Genomic DNA, 21,017 nt, shown 5'->3' with positions numbered 1-21,017 from the left:
GGTGTGGCGAAAGGGATTTTTTAAATATATAGCTGATGAAACAAGGCCAATAAAATCGTCTGATAAAAACAATCGCATTTTCTACGACTTGTGTGGGAAATGCTACTCTTGAAATGTCCTACGAAAATTAATTTTATTTTTTTATTTTACCATAATCATTACTAGAAAAAAACTTTCTTTTTAGAATTGATTCTGTCTTTTATCACCGTAAAACAAAATATATTTATTTAGAAATGTCACGGTTTAAAAATTGGTCGGTATCTATTTTCCGCTTTAAAGAGACATTATTTCACATATTTTTATTGTACAATAGTACAGTATTATTTCTGAAACACAGAATTAGTTTCTGTAAGCGTAAAATAATAACCTGAAAATCAAGTTACTATATTTCAGCTATTTTAGCGGTGTCATACTCGAATTCTTAGGGATTCACTAAGAGATATTAAAGAACTTAAAAAAATTATACTTCCATTATGCCGTCCGGGACGGAATACTTATGTTTTTAATTGTTTATGCTGTAAATATTAATGGATAGATGACGAAGCATATAAATAAAAAACAAATAACTTCTACTTATTGCTGAATTAGATCTAAATATACTGGCTTCTGTATGACTTCTGTAGCAAATTCTTACATTTTATAAATAAAAACTTTCATATGTAATAGATTTTGAAAGGCTTCTAGATAAAACTTAGAAGATCACTGGTACTTTCCGTACATTTACTCAAATTTACTATACTAAATAAAGTATATTTTTTTTTTGGAAGTTATCAAAGATAATTTTGTTTTCCTACAACCATCAATATATTTAGATGAAACTGATAGCGGGACCCAGTGTAAAATGGCCCGGCCTAGCATTTATTGAATTTATGTTCAATAAATATTGATTACATTGATAAAAATCCCATGTTTACATTTGTATAGAGATATTTTGTAAATATTTTTTCTATTCAAGAAGATAAAATTTAGTTAAAAACAGATTACGTTGTAATAGTTAAAAATTAAAGTAATAAAACAAAATAATTTAATTTGTTAACTAATTATTTATTAACGATTAATTTATCAACCAAATTATTATGCACAAGCAAATTATAGGTCAACGCAATTTAGGCTCAGGAAAAGAATATATGTGCACCAATCAAATGTTTCATTAAACTGGATAAATCTGGGTTAAAATATATAAGTTTTTTTTATAATAATATAAAATACATTTAACTAATTTATTGTAGCTAATTAAACTAGGTAACAAATTAATGTTTTAGAACGAAAACGAAAACAAGAAAAAATTTTTTTTTTGTAATGAACATAATTTAGTTTATATGTTTAATAGAATATAAAAGGTACGCACTGTAATAAAATGGGATTTTGTAAATAACACTGGTAAATTACAAGTTAAATCTTACCAACAGCAGTCTGTTCACAGCGGTTATTAAAAGTCTAGACATAGGATAAAGTGGTTTTAACACCGCCAAATCAGGTTCAGCATATGATGTTAGGTTGCAGTTTGTTCATTTTACAATGTATTGTTATATTTTGTGTTATAACTTTATTCGGTAAGATAAACAGTTCTATTTATTATTTTAATCTTAAATAACTTGTATAAATAATTTTTAGTTAAAAATAATATACAAAGTTGAATTAATGTTGGAGGTATTAACTAGTAGTATACCATTTATATTTGTTTGTTTATATGTAGACTACGAACAAGGAAAACACAGACATAATTGTTTTTTCAGTGTTAATTGTTGACTAACCTGTTAAATTTCTGCTATTGCGGAGAAAATTTGAATTATTTTTTACCAAAACAATTATTAAATTCTCCTGCAACAAAAATCCTGAACTAAACGGTCTACAGATAATTAGATTTTTTTTTTGTTGACATCATTGGCTAGAATGAATTGTTATAGTGTATTGATGCATAACTTGACATCATTCTAATATTCAGTGGATTAACGTGTGAAAATCAGTTGGAAAACTTTGAGTTAAATAATAATTAAGAATCCTGAATATCAAAAAATCTTAATTTCCACTCTGTAGTGGCCTCTTTTTCGTATTGTTTTTTCATTCTTTTAATTATTTTTATGAAGACGTTGGATTTTCATCTGTACGTCTTTTGAGAATCAATTTTTTAATTTGTAAGACTTATTCACATTCCATGGAAAAATAACAATTTACAAAGTGTAAATTTTATTAATTACTTCTCTAAGGAGTAAAAATCCCAACTTAATTAGTTAAAAAAGTATTTTTTTAATTCATCTTTAAATTCCACCTCAGTTAGTCAACATCTAATGAACTGAAATATTTTAGGGAAAATAAATTAAAATAAAATTTATGCTTTTTGAAGTTTTATTTTACTCTATTGAAAGTTTCCTTGCTAATTAAACAAATATTGTATCACTCTGATTTACTTCAAATAAGATAATTTTTCTTTTTGAATTGAAAAATATTCATCAATTCCTTTTCATAATAGCATTAGTTGAAAAGTAATGAAAACGGCTTTTAGATAACCTGGTCTAGGATTCGATTTTTGAAAAGACCAGACACTTTTCATACTAAATACGATGAACTTTTGATTGTTGAAGCCAGAACCCTTAATATGTTTCATATAATTTTATATAATTATTTATGTATGTAAATGTTAATGGCTAATGAGCTGGATGATTTTAAGCAGGTGTCGTCCGTTTCACAGCTGCAATTGCCGTCCGTTCTGTATATTTATGAGAGTGAATGAGTCTATGCCAGTCAGGCGTTTAACGGAGAGGAAATTGCAGTCGTCTTCTGAAAAATACACCGTCGTGTCTGGAGAATGCCGAGCGTCAAAAGTTCGGCTTTCTTTAATTAGATGAAACCTTTATACATTCATGGTGACGCGCAACTTGTTAACTATACGGTGCAACCAACCTCCTCTTTTGTTTAAATATTAGCCGTATTTTGCAATAATTATCTCTTATAAAGAGTGAATGATTTAGACGCGGAACAAGTTATTAAGCGATTTTTTTTTTTTTTAATTAATATTTACATATGTTTACATTATTTCATGTGTTTATATTTTTAATTTAAATATATACATAAATTCCATTTATTTTTTATTTTATCACTAATTGTCCGCTCTGTGCTGTTGCTACGATCATGGCTTTACCACGGTTTCCCTTGATCCATCCAGGAAAATGCTGAGACATTCTTTTTATCCTTTGAGTAGTATACCTACCCACTCCTGACGTAATCTATATAATATATTATGTACTGATAGAAATGAAAGATCTATTTATTTTCCAGTTTAAACTATATAACAATGCAATTCACATCCTAAAACAATCAAACAATTTGTTCTCATTTTCCCTGAAGAGTTTGAAATCCTCCTTCATAAATTTAGCAGCATTAAAGAGATTAACATTCCATTTTTTACTGACAAATGTCAATAGATAAAATAAATAACACAATGAACCAATTAGTTGATTCTACTGTAACCACTGAAAGTGATATGTAGCATATACCATTAAAAGTGGTATACAGTGCAGTTCTGTAGGGGATTTATTGCTAACAGACTGTTATCATTTCAAACTTTTTGTGGTATTTTTCACATATGTAATTTTCTTCTTTTAATAAGTGTATTTTAAGATCATTATGTAATGTTACATTTATCACATATCATGGCCCTCTGATGAAGAGTTTTAAACACTTTAGAACGCAATCGTTCAAGTATCTCAAGGTCTAATGTGGTCATTCCCCAAGTTGTACCCCAAAATCAGACTGTCTTTAATGTTATCTCATACATTATTTTATTTTCTAAGCTTAGCTGTGATTTATTAACAACCAGCCAAAATGACTAATGCAGTTTCACTCAAAGTTGTCTTTGTTCTATCCAGATGCATACCCAATGATGTACCCTTCCATATGCATTCCTGGAAAATTTGCTGACAAAAACATTCTAGAACTTCAAGTCAAATCCTACTTTCTATATTAGAAGTTAATTCCCTTATCAGGTCCTTATTTGCAAAAAATAACTACAAAAGTATAAATAGCAACTACAAAAGTAAAAATTAGAACATGAAAATTAGATGACCTTGCACAAAAGAGGTAACCAGCTCCATTTTAGATAGAGATGAAAAAACTTTCAATATATTTTATTGGCCAATAAGTTAATTTTTTGACATTACAGATAGAATTAAGAATCTTTTTCGGAGAACAATAAAAAAATTATAAATAGTGATACTCACTGAAGACACCTTATTTAAAAGGTTTTTAAGACAAGAAAAATTGTCTGATTTTTACATTTCTTTGGTTATTTGAAGAAACAGTAAACAATAAGTGTTTCACTAAATTTCAACAAAAAGTGACCTATATAATTTTACAAACATTCTTTAATTTCAATACCTCACAAGACTTAAATTTGTTAAATGTTATAATTATCTTCCCACTGTTGTTTGACAATGTGCCAGCTCACAGAGTGAATATACATAACAATTAAGTTATAATGTTGTTAAGAAACGTTTAATCTTTGAACTTTTAATTGGTTAGGTTTTATTAAATTTCAATTTAGCTTGAATTTGACATTTTTATTTATTATTGCATTATTTGTAAATTCAATAAATTTTTAAAATTATTATTTATTTTAATTTTAGTTCTCTCTATTAAATTTATTTCTCTAACTTATAATTTAAACAAATGCTTTATTTAAATTGATGGTTTAATTATTTCAAAACAAGGATAAAGTGGTGCTTTTACATTACAAAAAAATCGGATGTGGACAACACACGACTTCTTTGTGGACCTATTAAATTACATTTACAGAATTTTTTAAAATGAAAAGTACATCAAATTTTAATTCATTAAAAACATCTGATATTTTTTCATATATATATATTTTTTTGTTATTATTGAATTATTATTCATCGTAATTTTTTTTACAATAATAGGTTAATAATTATTAACAAATCAATAAAGTTAAATTAAAAAAAAAAAGTTAAAAAAATGAGATGAAGTCTGATTCGAACCGGTGTGCCCTCCCCTTGTAAGATCCATATATTTCATTAATTAAAATTTTATTTAGCTATAACTCTGCAACCAATGAAAATAAGTACCACTTATATATATATATATATATATTGTTGAAAAGCTCTCAATGAGGGCTTGTTACTGCAATTAAGAAAAAGTCCAAAATCTAAATTTTTTGGACACTTTTGGTTCAGTTGATTGCAATCAAAAGAGGAGGTGCTCAACTAGATGTTACAACAGTCGTAAATCCAAAATTTCAACATCCTATGGCAAATTGTTTTCGAATTATGCGAGGAATATACTTATGTAAGTACAGTCGTCGTGCCAAAACTAGTTAGAATGGATTCAGGAATGGTCAAAATGATATTTATGTTGAAATCTGGAAACCAAAATTTTTCGCGATCACAATACTTCCTTTACTTTGTAAAAGGAAGTAAAAAAACGTAATATGTTTCAAATCACAAGTTTAAACTTATTTTAATAACCTTCTACAAAGAGAAAACCTTTGAAATAAATTTTTTTGTATCTAAGCCGAAGAAATTCAACATAAAGTGTTCCATTTCACAGTTTCTCCAATTAAATTAATATTCTATTAACATATTTTAAAAGTCAGATGAATTTCAATTTATCACTCTCTACTTTGGGCTGGGATATCATAGGGTTTATTTCTTTAAAAATAACAACAAAATCTGAATGAATTATAAATAATTTTTTACTGATTGTAGGTTTTTCCATTAAAGAAGTTTCTAGTCAGTCTTTACAACCACTATCTTATAGAATAAAACAAGAAAAGAACAAGTGTCCTGGGTGAGTCAAATATTTTATTATGCATTACTAAATTATAATTTAAATATTGAATAGAGTAGCAACAAAAAAACTAACAATTCTAATTAAGTTAATTAAAATTATACCTTTTGAAAAAATTTAAAAAATATACATGTATTACAATTAATACTTGAATTTAAGAATTATTTAAAAATCACTATAAATATATTGAAAAAAATATTATTTTAATTGGGTAAACTTATATATTTTTAAGTAATTGTTAGTACTATATTCAGTTACAGTTAGCAATGATAAAAATAAATTTTGTGTGGAAAACATCAAACTTTTGTGGTATTCAAACCTAAAACTTTCCAGATAAAAATCCATACAAAGTACATAATTTTATTCTTAAAGTTTTTGTCTTGTAACAAACAATTCTTGTTTTCTGTTATTACAGAAATTCTTTCTATAAAATCTGTAAAAAATGAAAAACAAGCTAATATTGAAACAAGCTTCAGATGAGTATGTGCTTGCATTTGTGTTTGTAGTTTTATCATGAACTACAAAATTATTGAATATTGACTTTTGTTGCATAATTACATCTCAGAAAAATTTTGCCTCTGTAGAAATAAGTATTTTTTTTTTAGAACACAAATGTTGTATCAACAACAACTTTGGGTAGAGGAAATGAAGCATACAAACTTTGTTTTGAATCAGGTTTGAAATTAAAAGAAAGTGATCCATCATAAAATACATAAACATCATTTTAACTAACTATAATGAATGAATTTCATCGTGGAAATCATATAGCAATCGCTTAAGAAACACTTGCTAAAATAATAAAGTAAATTTATTTTGTGTATAAAATTAAATTTCATGTTAAAGTTCTGCTAATGAGAGGACTAGATGGTGACTATTCATTGTAAACCATTTATTTCATTGCTAAATGAAAAATTCTAAGTTTTGAAATTGTTACCATATTGTAATGAATCTGTAAAGGAATTTGATGTTCTCGAAACTAATTAAAATAATTTAAAATTTTCGCTGGTCTTTCACAATACACAGATGACGTTTGATGCAAGAGTTTAAAAGGAATGGATAAATTAACAAAAACGTAAGGTTATTTACATTGTTTTAATATTTAATTTAAAGTATTAAAAATTGTAAAATAATTCTTAATTTCTCAGTCAATTTTAATGCATGAATGGTCAAATATGACTATATTTTTTAGGTTTGGATGACATTTTAAACCAGCACTAAATTCAGCTGAAAAATTAGTGAATTGATTTATATGCATGAGTAATGTTTGTGTTTGAAAGAAAAAAATTATAAAAATTACTTTTTATTTTAAACTTTAGAAAAGTGCTTCCAGAAGATCCTTATTTTTGTTCCTTTATTCAGCTCTCTGAGTGGTGTTATTATTTTTAATGGAACCTGTTTTTAGTTACTCGGATATCAATTTACCATGTAACTAAAAAATATTAAATAGTGAAACTTGATCTATGAGAATATGTGAGAACTTGTAAAGTTATGGCAACCTTAATATTTCTGAGGTTCAGACTCTATGTCTATGAACCTTTCCCCCATCCTTAACATCTGTTATGTTAAGGTTGGATTTTGTATTCAGCTATGTAGAATAGCTGAATACAAAATCCTACCTGGGACTGAAATGCTTACTTGATTAAAGCTAGGCTTCCTAATCTTTTCTTATATAAGCATTGTTTTTATATTTTACCAGTAGAGAAACAGAAGTTATATTCAAAATCCATATAAAAATTTGATAAAAGGAATTCTGTGTTTTCGAGACTAATTAAAAAAATTAAGATTTTCACTCAAATTACAATTAAAATTACTGATCTTTCATAATACACAGGTGAGTTGTGATGCAAGACTTTAAAATGAATGGATAAGTTAAAAAAAGTTAATAAAAACATAAAATAAATTAAGTCATCTTAATACTTAATTTAACATGTTAAAAATTATAACATAATTCTTCATTTCTTTCAGTCAATTTCAGTGCACGAATGGTCAATGTATTGATGCTTTTGATGTATGTGATGGAACAAAAAATTGTGATGATGGCTCAGATGAAAAGCAATATACATGTTTAAAAAATAATGTAACGTAAGTTACTTTTCTCATAATTTAAAATTAATTAATTAGATTATAATATATTATAATAATAAATTAATATTTATGTTATTTTGTTTTATTTACAATCATAATATTAAACCTTTATAATAATAAAAAAACATTAAAATATATTAACTATTTTTTGTTTTGTTTTTACCTTGTTTAGAAAGCAAATTAATTAAAAACAGCCATTAGTACATAAAATCTGTTTAAGAAAAAAAAAAACTGAAATAATTACAATAAAATAAAAAAAAAAAAAAGTTGAAAAGATATATATATATATATATGTTGAATGTATTTTTTTAGAACATTTTATTTAAGTTTATAAACGTTTATATATATATATAGTTAAAAAGTATGTAACTAAACTGTTTTCCTTACACAAGTTTTTCTACATTTTGCAACATTGTGAATTATCTAAAAATATTATCTTATGACAAGATTTATACTGTATTGTTTAATAACTGAACTTGTTCTGTGGTGAGGATTGAGTTTTCATAATATCTCTTTTTGTCCTTAGAAATTTCTGCAATAGTTTTATGCATTATTATATTTTTTATGATGTAAGTGACAGTCATCAATTAAAGTTTTAATGAAAATGTTAATTTTAAAAGGTAATAAAGTCAGATGTACTTTGAATGAAAGTTTTTACTTTCCTAGTCCATTAAGGAAGATTAAAACAAAAATTTCATCATGCAATTAAAAATCTATTTATTTGAAGAAAATTTTACTTGGTTCACTATTAGGAGTATGATTTTTCTGTGTTTTTTGTCCTTAAGTAGTGGTAATTGGCATTAAAAGTGAGTATGTATTTACATATCAAAAAACAAAGTGTCATACATATTCATTTATGTAAATGTATACATGTTTAAAACTTACTAAAAATAATTTATAATAGATAAAATCAGTTCAGGATCAAGGTGCAGAGTGGGCCAGTCACCAAATCAACAATAATCAGGTTTCTTGTGAAAAAAAACCTCTTATTTTAATGTTATCAGAACAAAAAAAAGCTGGAATTACAAACAATTAATAAATGAAAAATTAAGAAATAACATTAAAGAATAATTAAATTTTTAGTATTTAATACAGTAAGAAAGATTTCATGTTAAATTACATAATAAGCTTCTACTAGTTCAGATTCTGAACTACTCTTGAATGGTTATCCTTCATATTCAAGGTAAAATAAGCAGAACAAAGATCTTCACTAAATCAAGAATTATTGAGATTCACTGAAAATTAATTCAGAGTATTACAATAAGTTTGACAAAAAAAATTAATTTGTTGAAGTTTTAATACCAGGCTTAATAGGAAAATGAAGATAGAAGTGACACCCCTCTGTTGTATTCTTCATTAAGCTGAATGTGCAGGTTACTCACCCCTAAAAATTGATATTTTAATTCTGCTGATCGCAAAAACCAGCAATATAATTAACATCATTACTTCCAGAGAAATTACTGTGCCTGTTGCCACTTATATCTAAGATGTTTTAAAGGTGTCAACCATATGGAAGACTGGTCATATAGTATAAACAACAAATTAATGTACCCTTTCTGTTGTGAAACAATTCATTACACATACTGTCTCTTGTAACAATGAAAAAGTAGGTTATTGTTAACATTAAAAATACTCGATCATCTTAATTCTAGCAGTAGAATTTAATATTTCTTATTACTTAATAATTTTTAATAACAATATAATTTAAATTTATTTTAATTAAAGGTGTCCTACAGTTACTTTTCGATGTGCCTATGGTGCATGTGTTGACAGAAGTAAGACATGTGATGGAGAAACAAATTGTGTTGATAACTCAGATGAATTATTATTAAGATGTCCAGGTGTTAATTGGGCACCAAATCCAAGTAAAAAAAAATGCAAGTAAGAATGTATATTTTTCTTTAATTTTACCTCCAGCTAAAATATTTTATTTATAATTTAATTTAATTTATTTTATTTATAATAAAATATTTTAGCTGGAGGTCAGTATGCTTTATTTATTAATTATTATGTTTTATATTAGGATTTAATTCATAAAAAATTCCAGGCTAGCCATTGGAGGAAGTAGAAACATTGAAATTGATATTTTCTGTTAAGTACCAAAATTTCTTAATCACTCTTCGCTTAATAATCAGAGAAATTGTAATCATATATTGTTTTAGTGCAAATTTTGAAAAAAAAATTGAAATTAATGATGGAGGTTAAAAAAAACAATTGTGAGCTTTCCATTTGTGGTGCCACAAGAATTGCAAATGAGTACAATTATGTTACTGTATTTTTCACTGGCATTGTAGGTGTAAAATTATTTTTTTTCTTTTTAGAAATCAGATTTAACATTGATTGATTCATCTGTTTCTTATACAGAAGGTTTTGAAAATTAATAAAAACCTTTTTCCAAGTTTGATGAATTTACTGACAGGTTTGGCTAAAAATTCAATATAATTGAATTTTTAGCGGAATTATTAACCAATTTTTGTTTAACTCATTTATATTAAATTGAAATACTGAAAAATGATTTTATAGACCAATTTACTTTGAACTCTACTAAGGTTTGAAAAACCAGCTAAGAATATATACAAAAATGGGAAATTGTCAAACAGTTTTTAAAAAGAAGAAGAACAATTGTAGATTTGTTTGTTAAAAAAACAAAACAGAAGCTAATGATTAATTTTCTTAAGATCACTATTCCCACTGAGAAAAACTGTATATATGCTGGATCCATAACCACGGCTTGGCATAAAAAACAAGTAGCCTTGAAAATAGAATAACCATCCTCAAAAATAAAAACATCCCATTCCATGTTTACTAAAGAAGTGTGAGAAATGAATTGGTTTCTCAATGTTTTCTTCACTGAGTTTAATATACAACTGTATGTCAGCATATAAAGACAACTGATGTACAGACAGTTAATGTACACTTTATGTGATGTCCTTTTTTTGTCCACTGCAGGACTGGTCTTATAAGCCAAATGTGAGAAGATAATGATGTTCCTGATCGGATTATTGGATCTTATTTGCATCACAGTCATAAGTAAGACAGCGTTAAGCAACATTTAAAAAAATTAGTGCTATTTTAACAGATGTTTAAAGCATGTTATGTTAAGATATGATATAATATTGCAAATTGAAACAAAAAGTAATCAATTTACTTGATAACCTAATTTACTCTGGTAGTGATTGGTGCATTGGAGCATTATTTAAAAAATGTAATAGACAAACATAATAGCTAGTTAAGATAAATGAAACAAAATCTAATTTGAAAAAATAAAATATGGAAACCTTAAATTTACATCCATGAGCTATATGTTTAACTATAAAATGTTAAAATGGACATCTGATTTTTAATGAACCGAAGAAATAATTTTGCAGGTCCAATTAAAAAAATTGTTTGTCATCAAAATAAATGAATTTTTTAGGTTCCTCAAAAGTGACAGAAGAATTCTTGAAAATATAATTTTTATATTTAGAATTTAGTATAATTTATTAGTTAATTAAGGTCTTTGTAGAATGAATACACTATCTTAAATTCCATTCTAGTTTTGGCAATAAATTTTATTTATCAAAATCCTTATAGATCAATATTTTTCATAGTAACCAAATATAGTAACGGGCAGAGAAGCTTCCAGAAAGGAGAAAAATAGAAACAATGAAGAAAGAAAAATGTAGAAGAAATAGAAGAAACAACAATGGAACTGTTTCTAGAAAAGGATTTATAGAAAAGCATGAATCTGTGAACAATGGAAATTATTATGCTTTTCCAAACAAAAGAATAGGTTGGGTACTGGTATTGCAGGTAAGGCATAAGGCCTGGAAATGTAATTCTGCAGAACAGTGGAGTTAGTGTTGGTTAGGGGTAGCCTACCAAACCCACCGGGTTGGTCTAGTGGTGAACGCGTCTTCCCAAATCAGCTGATTTGGAAGCCGAGAGTTCCAGCGTTCAAGTCCTAGTAAAGCCAGTTATTTTTACATGGATTTGAATATTGGATACTGGTGTTCTTTGGTGGTTGGGTTTCAATTAACCACACATCTCAGGATTGGTCGAACTGAGAATGTACAAGACTACACTTCATTTACAGTCATACATTTCATCCTTTGAAGTATTATCTGAATGGTAATTACTAAACAGGAAAAAGAAAGGAAAAGGGGTAGCCTACCAACCCACTGAGTTGGTCTAGTGGTGAACACGTCTTCGCAAATCAACTGATTTCGAAGTTGAGAGTTCCAGCGTTCAACTCCTAGTAAAGGCTTCTATATGGGACTTTTATATGGATTTGAATACTAGATTATGGATACCGGTGTTCTTTGGTGGTTGGGTTTCAATTAACCACACAGCTCAGAAATGGTCAACCTAAGACTGTACAAGACTACACTTCACTTACACTCATACACATCATCCTTATTCATCCTCTGAAGTAATACCTGCTGGTGATTTCCGGAGGCTAAACATGAAAAAGGAAGGGATAGCCTACCGCTAGCACATTCAGATATCAGAGTGCATTGCACTCTCATATCTAGGGTCTCATCAGGCACATTCCTGCTAGACTGAAAGGCACTAGCACTGAAAGGCCTTCAGTGGACAGACTCAAGGGGAATCGCACCGGGAGAAAGATGCAATATCTTGCTAATTTCCCAAGGATAATCCAATAACAATACAATATAATCAAATCAATTTGCAAATTGGAGGATCAAAAGGAGGATATGTGTCTCCTGATATCCTTGCATTCTGATCCATTCCAAAGTTAGTAACTGACTGCCATTCATTATCATCGTCATCATCACCATTATTGTTGCTAGAACAAAGGTTTTCACTGCTAGTTTGTTTACATTCTGACAAAATAACTGGTTGTAGGTTTTTAAAACGGATAAAATTGTTAGCTCAGTCACATCATTGCAAGATTTTTTAACTTTCCGCAGGCAATGAAGAAGGTTTTTGTTTCTTTTCAACCATCTCTAACATTTTTATTATAATCCTTTTCCTGTACATTTGCTTAAAATGCTACATGGCAGGTATTAATGAGTCAAAGAGTCCCTACTTCAATTCTGTTATCAGGGCAGCTATCATAAAACAATCAGCTTTCTGTAGTCCACCATTTAATTTATTGTTGGACATTAGGTACAGTATTAAGGTGTGTGCATATAAACTTTTGGCTTTCTATAGATTCCATGTTAATGTAAATAAGAGTGAATATACTATCCCTTTGCACAAATATTGATTTTATTTTTAATGGATTTTTTATGAGAACTAGACACAGATTGCATAATTTATAAAGTAATGACATAATGTGAAACATATTAAACTGAAAAAAAATAAAATGATTTTGTGATAATTACCTGCAGGTGCTGAAAAAATATATATTTATTTTGCTATTGTGTATGATGCAATGTGTTCAACTAGTGAACAATAAGCAACCCACTGAGATGAGGATGATATATAAATGAGGTGTAGTCTTGTGTAGACTCAGGCCAATCATTTCTGAGGCATGTGGTTAATTAAACTCCAACCACCAAAGTTCACCAGTATTCAATGTCTAGTATTCAAATCCATATAAAAGCAACTAACTTTTACTAGGATTTGAACCTCAGAACCTTCGACTTTGAAAATCAGCTGTTAAACAGCTGATTTGGGATGAGTTAACAACTAGACCACTTGGTGGACTGATGAAAAATATGTAACAATTTAGTTTTTCACTAATAAAAAATTATTTAAATATTACTTTTCAGTTACACAAATTACATAATTTTAATAATAAAATAATTTTGTTAATTTCAGATCAAATGAATTCCAGTGCCGTGATGGTCAATGCATTAATATGTATGTAACTTGTGATGGTACTCCAGACTGTCAAGATAAATCAGATGAAACAATTACTCAATGCAACCAAGAAAATTTTGGGTAAGCAGACAAGTGTAAATTGCTGTAATGAAACCTAAGGAAAACACACAATTTTCACAAACTGTATTCTTTTTTAGCATTTTGCACTATTATAATAAACATATGCATTAGAATAAAAAAAAATGTATTAAGTTCATAACTCAAACCTTAATTATAGATTACTAAGGTAAATATATAAGAACAAATTAGTTGAACACAAACCAGTCACTTTAATCTCATTTTTCTTTCTGTGATGCACAAAATCAGTCTTTGCAGAGAACTTATCCTACCTAAATACTTCTAAATATAAAAATATCTGACAGCAGGCTAGAGATTGTAAACAACTTAATCTAAAACCTTCTGACACACTGAATGTACCCTTAAGAATACATTTTTAAGTACCCTTAATTCTTAACAACATACATAAATACATATATACTATATTTAAATCAATGCACAATTTCATAAAAATGTGTATAATAGATTAATAAATTCATATTGTTACCTATAGTAAAAAATGAAACAAAAGCATGGTTACCAGATTATCATAAATTCATTTATAAGTGCTTTTGTGCAATGGTTTGGTGGCTAGCTACCTAACTGTAGTATGTTCTTGAACTAAATAAAGATAAACCAGCAAAGGAGTATATATTTGCATTTATTCAATAACTTGTATTTTCTACCCAATAATTTCATTTTATATCTAAATTCTTTCTAATTGTCTATCTAAATTTAATTGGTTCTGATTATCTGTGGTGGTTATGACTGAGGTAGTGAGATAACAAAGAATTTAACCAACACATTGTAGAGTATCAATATCTGCATGCTTCATTGCTGTGTGCTAAGATATTTTTTAACTTATTTCAATTAAAATTTATGACACCTAATTCATTACTTCATACAAGAATGATTACAATGTTTTTTTCTTGAAATCTGTAGTCTGCCCTTTTGTTTTAGTGGTATTTTACCACTTTCCTACAAAGTTATCTAACAGTTAGACAAGAGAGATAGAACAAGGATCTAATGAGACTTAACTGACAAGGAAGGGATCTAGACAGATGAAGATCAAAATCTACTCAAGAGCACCATTTAAAACTTTTTATAACCAATCAAAAAATTGTAAATGTATAAATGATTGCTAAAAATGAAACCATCCTTCATCAAATTTGGCTTTAAAATATGCATCTCACCAAATATTGGGAAAAATTGTAATAGATGCCAATAGACTCACAAACTCGAATGAACTAGTCTTCATTTAGTTATCTAAACACTTTTACTATAAAAAATGACATTGATAATAGCAATACAGTAAGACATCATATGAGATCAAGAGAAAAAAACACCAATAAAAAGACTAAATGGAAAACTGATAAAAAGGTTGTGATAAGGAAACTGATAGCTACAAACTCCTGCATCTGCTACAAAAAAGACATTGAAAATACTCATTGACTACAGTTGTACTTTTCAGAATCAAGAGAAAGACAGGGTAATGTATGTTCTAAAATTAATGAAATCAATAAATAATAATTCATTTTAAATAATTTAATACATGTAGTTTGTAATATAAATATAAAACATATAATTTAATATTTACACATATATATAATATTTTATGTTGATTATATTAGATAATAGTTGTTAATATTAATACACAGAAAAAAGGTTTCATTATTGCACATTGAAATGCATTTTCAGATGTCATCACCAAAACTTTCGTTGTGCTTATGGAGCATGTATTGATGAATCATCAAAATGTGATGGTAAAGTTGACTGTGCTGATGGTTCTGATGAGGACAATATGTTATGTGGTTTTAACTTTAATACAACATCACAAAAACCTCCAGTCAGGTGAAAAATATTAAACTAATATGATTGTAAATAGTGCATTAAATTATTATCAGTTACGTAGTTTAAGGAACCTAGTTAAAGAAATACCTAGTTAAACTTAGGAACCTAGTTAAAGATTAGTGATTTACATCTGGATAACTTTATATTCAACTTTTTAGGACATTAACCAAACAATGAGTAAGTGCTATATGTGTAAAAGGAATTATTACATCCAATTACAATCTGGAGGTTCAATAAAAATGTGATATTTTCATTTTTTTTAAATATAGAGGGGAATTTGTTAAAATTCAAAATTTAAATAATATTTCTGAACAAAATTATTTCAAACTAAATTTTATTTCATCTTTGATCAATGAAATTTTTTTGTAAAATCCAAACTTCAGGTGTAAATTAAAAGAACATTTCCAACAGAAATGATCTTGAAGTCTTTTCAAATTTCAGCAAAGCATTCCTTGCAAAAATAGTAGAGCGAATTTTACAGTCAAATTATTGTAGTCTCTCTCTCTCTTTTCTTCCTGTTTAGCCTCCGGTAACTACCGTTTAGATAATACTTCAGAGGATGAATGAGGATGATGTGTATGAGTGTGAATGAAGTGTAGTCTTGTACATTCTCAGTTCGACCATACCTGAGATGTGTGGTTAATTGAAACCCAAATTATTGTAGTCTGGAATGTCATAAATCACCACTGGTGATATAATCTAGACTTTTCACTAATCACTCATTTCATTTCATTATGTTACACTAAAAACATCCTCATCATCAAAGTTTAAACATAGTACACATAATTCAAAAGTAGAAAGTAAGGAGTGTTCGTAAATTTTAATTGAAGGTAACGAAAAGTCTAAGCACTGAATAATAAATAAGCATCAAAACTCAATTTACAGTGAAGATAAAATGATTAAACTCAATCTCTCTCTCTCTCTCTCTCTCTCTCTCTCTCTCTCTCTATATATATATATATATATATATATATATATATATAGACAGAGAGGGAGAGAAAGAGACATATATAAACACACTGCCAAGAGTAACATTATAATTTTAATTAAATAAAATTATATTTAGTTAAATATTTATTAATATTTATATTATTAATATTAACACAATAAATAAATCATTCAATCAGATATTTAGTTAAAATATCTGAATGACAAATGAATTACAAAACAAAACAAAAAGAAACATAAAAAACATTGCAGCTGGAATCATTTAATTATTAAAAATTATTATGGCTAATTAATTGTCATAATCTCTTTGTTAATTCCCCAATTAATTTATTTTATTACCAAGAGCACTGATTCTTCAATCAATAATGACCATGGTAAAACAAAAGGAAAGAAGCAAGGCAGAAGTTATTATTATTCAGCAGTTCTTTTACATCTGTTACAGCCATTTCTTGCATCCTGCTCTCCAAGCCTTCCTAACCTGGGTCGCTTCATCCAGCAAACCACATTCCTCCATACTCTTCACTACATCATGACCCCACATCCTCTGCAGCCTTCCTCTCTTTCTTCAATTTGATGGTTGCCATTCCCATATTTGAGAAGGCAATCTGTCTGGAACCATTCTGAACAAGACCATACCTTACCATAGCAGCTTTCATTCTTTTCTGTTTAGCCTCTGGGAATTACCATTCAGGTATTACTTCTGAGGATGAATGAGGATGACATGTATGAGTGTAAATGAAGTGTAGTCTTGTACAGTCTCAGTTCGACCATTCATGAGATGTGTGGTACATTCAAACCCAACCACCAAAGAACACCGGTATCCATGATCTAGTATTCAAGTCTGTATAAATGTAACTGTTTTTGTAGGACTTGAATGCTGGAACTGTCGATTTCCAAATCAGCTGATTTGGGAAGGCACATTCACTACTAGACCAACCCGGTGGGTTATACCATAGTATCTATCTGCTACATTCTCTATGAAAAATGATGTGACCTTGATAATTTTTCTTACTCTATCACTTCTTTGATAAATTGACAACACCTACTCCAGTACAACATATCTACAGCAGTCAGTCTATTTTTCATTATTTCATGTAGAGTCCATAGCTCAGATCCATATGCCATACTACTTTCAATTAAAGTTTTAAAAATATTTTGTTTATTTTTCATTGAGATATGGTTATTCCGCAAAATTGAATGAAATCTTACAAATCCTTTACCCTTTTTAATCTTATTCATTACATCCATATTACCGGTATCTCTTCCATCAGATGTTAATGTTTTCTCAAGATATTTTAATTCCTCAGAATGCTTCACAATTCCTAATAACCTTTTGAATCCTCTCCTTTTCTTCAACCACCATGTATGTGTCTTTTCTACATTAATTTCCAGCCTCCATTTCTTGTATTCAGTAATTAAGCTCTCCATCATATGCAAAATATCATCCCTATCCTCTGCTAAAATGACCTGATCATCGGTAAACAATAAATTGTAAATATAGTTTTCCTCCATCATAATTTCCATTTGACCATATATACGAGTCCAGTATTTCAGCATCTTCATCAAATAAATTTTAAATAATGTTGGGGAAATACAACACCCCTGGCGTTGTCATCCTTAGTGACAACAAAGTCATCTGACAAATGTGAACCATAACCTTAACCCTGCTTTTAGAACAATGATAAAAATTTTTAACTGCATTTATATAAATTTCTTTAACTCCACAATCTTTCATAGCTGTCAAAAATACTTAATAGGAATACTATCAAAAGTTTTTTTCAAGTCAATAAATACTATGTGTAGCTCTCTATTATAGGTTAATTACTTTTCAATAAGTTGTTTTATGCAGAAAACATTATCTATACACTAAATACAGGAACAGCCAGATCTAAAATCACTCTGCTGCTCCAATTCCTGCATCCTCCAAAATTATAATCATTATAAAAAAAAGAACTAAAAAAAACAGGGGTTAAAAGTAACTATCAGTCTACATATGTTGGTATAAAATCCTAGTTAGCCAATGATTTAAAGTTTAAATCATTGGCTAAATTTGTTTAAATCAACTTTTAACCTCTGTTTTTTTAGTTCTTTTTTTATAATGATTATAATTTTGGTGAGTAGATTGTTCAGGCAGGTATATAAGCGGTGAATTGGAGGTCAGATGCAGGAATTGGAGAGGTTGGTTTTAGATCTGGCTGTTCCTGTATTTAGTGTATAGATAATGTTTTCTGCATAAAACAACTTATTGAAAAGTAATTAACCTATAATAGAGAGCTACACATAGTATTTATTGACTTGAAAAAACTTTTGATAGTATTCCTATTAAGTATCTTTTGACAGCTATGAAAGATTGTGGAGTTAAAGAAATTTATATAAATGTAGTTAACAATTTTTATCATTGCTTAAATTTGTTTAAATTTTAAACAAAAATACAATAAAATAATAAATGATATCTTCTCGTTGAGAAGGTACAATACCAGGTACATTATTTGTATCTGATATTCACTGTAATTCTAGCATCACATTCTCCAAATGTAGCTCATGTGCAAATGAAGCTGGTTTTGACAGCTATTTGCTACAGAATCACAGTAACAAGACTCAAACATAGACAATTACATCATGTATCTTGAGAACTATTACAAATGAAATATTACTTAGAAAATTAATAACAGCTCAAAAATAAAGATAAGAGAATAAGGGTATGAACTTCCAATTAAACATTATTGTTTAGAAAGATTCTTTTGTATTTTATTATATATAGATAACATAATAATTGTTTTTATGCATAATAACCTGATTTAGATGTCATGATTGTAGAAAATATTAAATTTAACTTCTTGTTCACAAAACTATTTGTGTAAAAAATTTATTCATCTCATCAGATTAAAGCATACTAAATTTTGATATAATGTACACTTGTCTAACCAACCATTCTATAATGACTTCCTAATATCCTAAAATTAAAAAAAAAGATAATAGGTTATTTAACTTTGCAACTGTTTTTAAAAGTTTTATTTTAATTGTACAAGTGTATATAAACAACACACTTGCCACCCCAGCATCTGAATCATTTAAAATATGCTGACCTCACTTATCAATCAAAAGTGATAATATTATGAGCACAGTGATAAAATATAAGTTATTTAAAATAGAAAATAGAGCATTTTTCAATTCACACATTTACTTACAAGCTTTAATTGAACAAATAATGTCACTTTTTGTTATTAGTGTTTCATCTGGTAACTGTGTACTTCCTCCATTTTCAATTGGCACAAAATATTCTAGACATAAATGTTCAAGTTTTGAAGAATGTGATGCAATTGAAGAAAATAAAATAATAGATACCTACAAACATATTTTTATAAACTGTAAAGAAGGTTTTGCATTAGCAGAAGAGGATAATTTCATTGCAATCTGCAGAGATGGAAGATGGCAACCAAAAAATACAGCATGTGTTAGTAAGTAAGAAAATCATTATAAAACAATATAACTTAATCATTTATTTCAATAACATAGCTCATTCTTTTATCAATTTTAGAATCAGCATGACAGTATTAGTATCATTGGTGGTACTTAAAAACATTAGAAAATAATCATATACAATATACTAAAATTTTAAAATATACTACTCGTAATTTTTTTTATTTTAGGGCTCTGTAAACCGCGCAAGTCTACTTCATTAAATATATTTTGTGAATATGCTGGAGCAAGTGTTAATTGTGAAGAACCAATGCGTACTGGTACAATAGCAAAACTTATTTGCCGTGATGGATATTATCAAGAATTATCAGCATTAGATTTTGAGGACAGATGTCAACCAAATGGCGAATGGTTGTATAATGGAATTCAAAGCTGTAGTTTAAGTAATAATATATTTAACTTATTTTATACATTTAACCTACATGTGTGTGTGTGTGTGTGTGTGTATGTATATTATAGTGTGCACGTGCATCATGCTTTATGATAACTTAATATGTAGAAATTAAAAATAAGATGTAAATTAAGTAATGATTAATTTTGATCTTAAAAAAAAAACAAGTTGATAGATGAATAAATTTATATTAAAATAAAGTTAATAGCAAAACATGAAAATAAATAATAAAATACATCACTACATTTTGTAATTTAATCCTACTGGCAGCACATCTATTAATAGCAACTAAGTAATAGTATCAAAATCCATTATTTGCCAAAAAAAAAACTGGACTTTATAAATAAATATCTTAAAGCAAGATTCAAGATTCCTTAAACCAGGTATAGCACCAATTCCTGTAAGCTACCTGCAGATTTATTAAAATTTTTGGATGTGTTTTATAAGTACTTCTTAGCAAACATAGTAAATTCTAAACAAGAATGAACAAATGAAAAATCAATTTGGCGTGGTGTAGATCTCATCATAAATTTCTACAAAACATAAAAACATCTGTAAAACATAGATAATAACAAGTGCAAATAATTTAATC

The 21,017-nt window shown here is 27.9% G+C and overlaps 1 protein-coding gene across 6 annotated transcripts in view; it reads left to right on the top strand.

Annotated features, from left to right (window-relative positions):
- Window positions 1–21,017, top strand: part of LOC142325165 (modular serine protease-like) — an 85,887-nt gene that overhangs the window by 22,938 nt on the left and 41,932 nt on the right. For 4 of the 6 annotated variants that reach the window (XR_012756498.1, XR_012756497.1, XM_075366572.1 and 1 more), the window contains exons 1-8: window positions 1,422–1,553; window positions 5,721–5,802; window positions 7,768–7,884; window positions 9,613–9,768; window positions 13,657–13,779; window positions 15,454–15,606; window positions 19,783–20,012; window positions 20,205–20,417. Coding sequence is in view for 4 of the 6 variants with exons in the window: in XM_075366572.1 (XP_075222687.1) it covers window positions 1,487–1,553; window positions 5,721–5,802; window positions 7,768–7,884; window positions 9,613–9,768; window positions 13,657–13,779; window positions 15,454–15,606; window positions 19,783–20,012; window positions 20,205–20,417 (1,141 nt within the window). In the remaining 2 variants the exon portion in view is untranslated. Of the gene's footprint in view, window positions 1–1,421; window positions 1,554–5,720; window positions 5,803–7,767; window positions 7,885–9,612; window positions 9,769–13,656; window positions 13,780–15,453; window positions 15,607–19,782; window positions 20,013–20,204; window positions 20,418–21,017 lie in introns of those variants that run through there. The other 2 variants (XM_075366573.1, XM_075366574.1) reach the window with 2 other exon arrangements.

The sequence above is a fragment of the Lycorma delicatula genome, chromosome 5 (assembly GCF_047948215.1).
Source record: "Lycorma delicatula isolate Av1 chromosome 5, ASM4794821v1, whole genome shotgun sequence".
In the NCBI taxonomy this organism is placed as follows: domain Eukaryota; kingdom Metazoa; phylum Arthropoda; class Insecta; order Hemiptera; family Fulgoridae; genus Lycorma; species Lycorma delicatula.
Note: the sequence above shows the minus strand (reverse complement) of the source record. Positions and strands in the feature narration are given on the sequence as shown.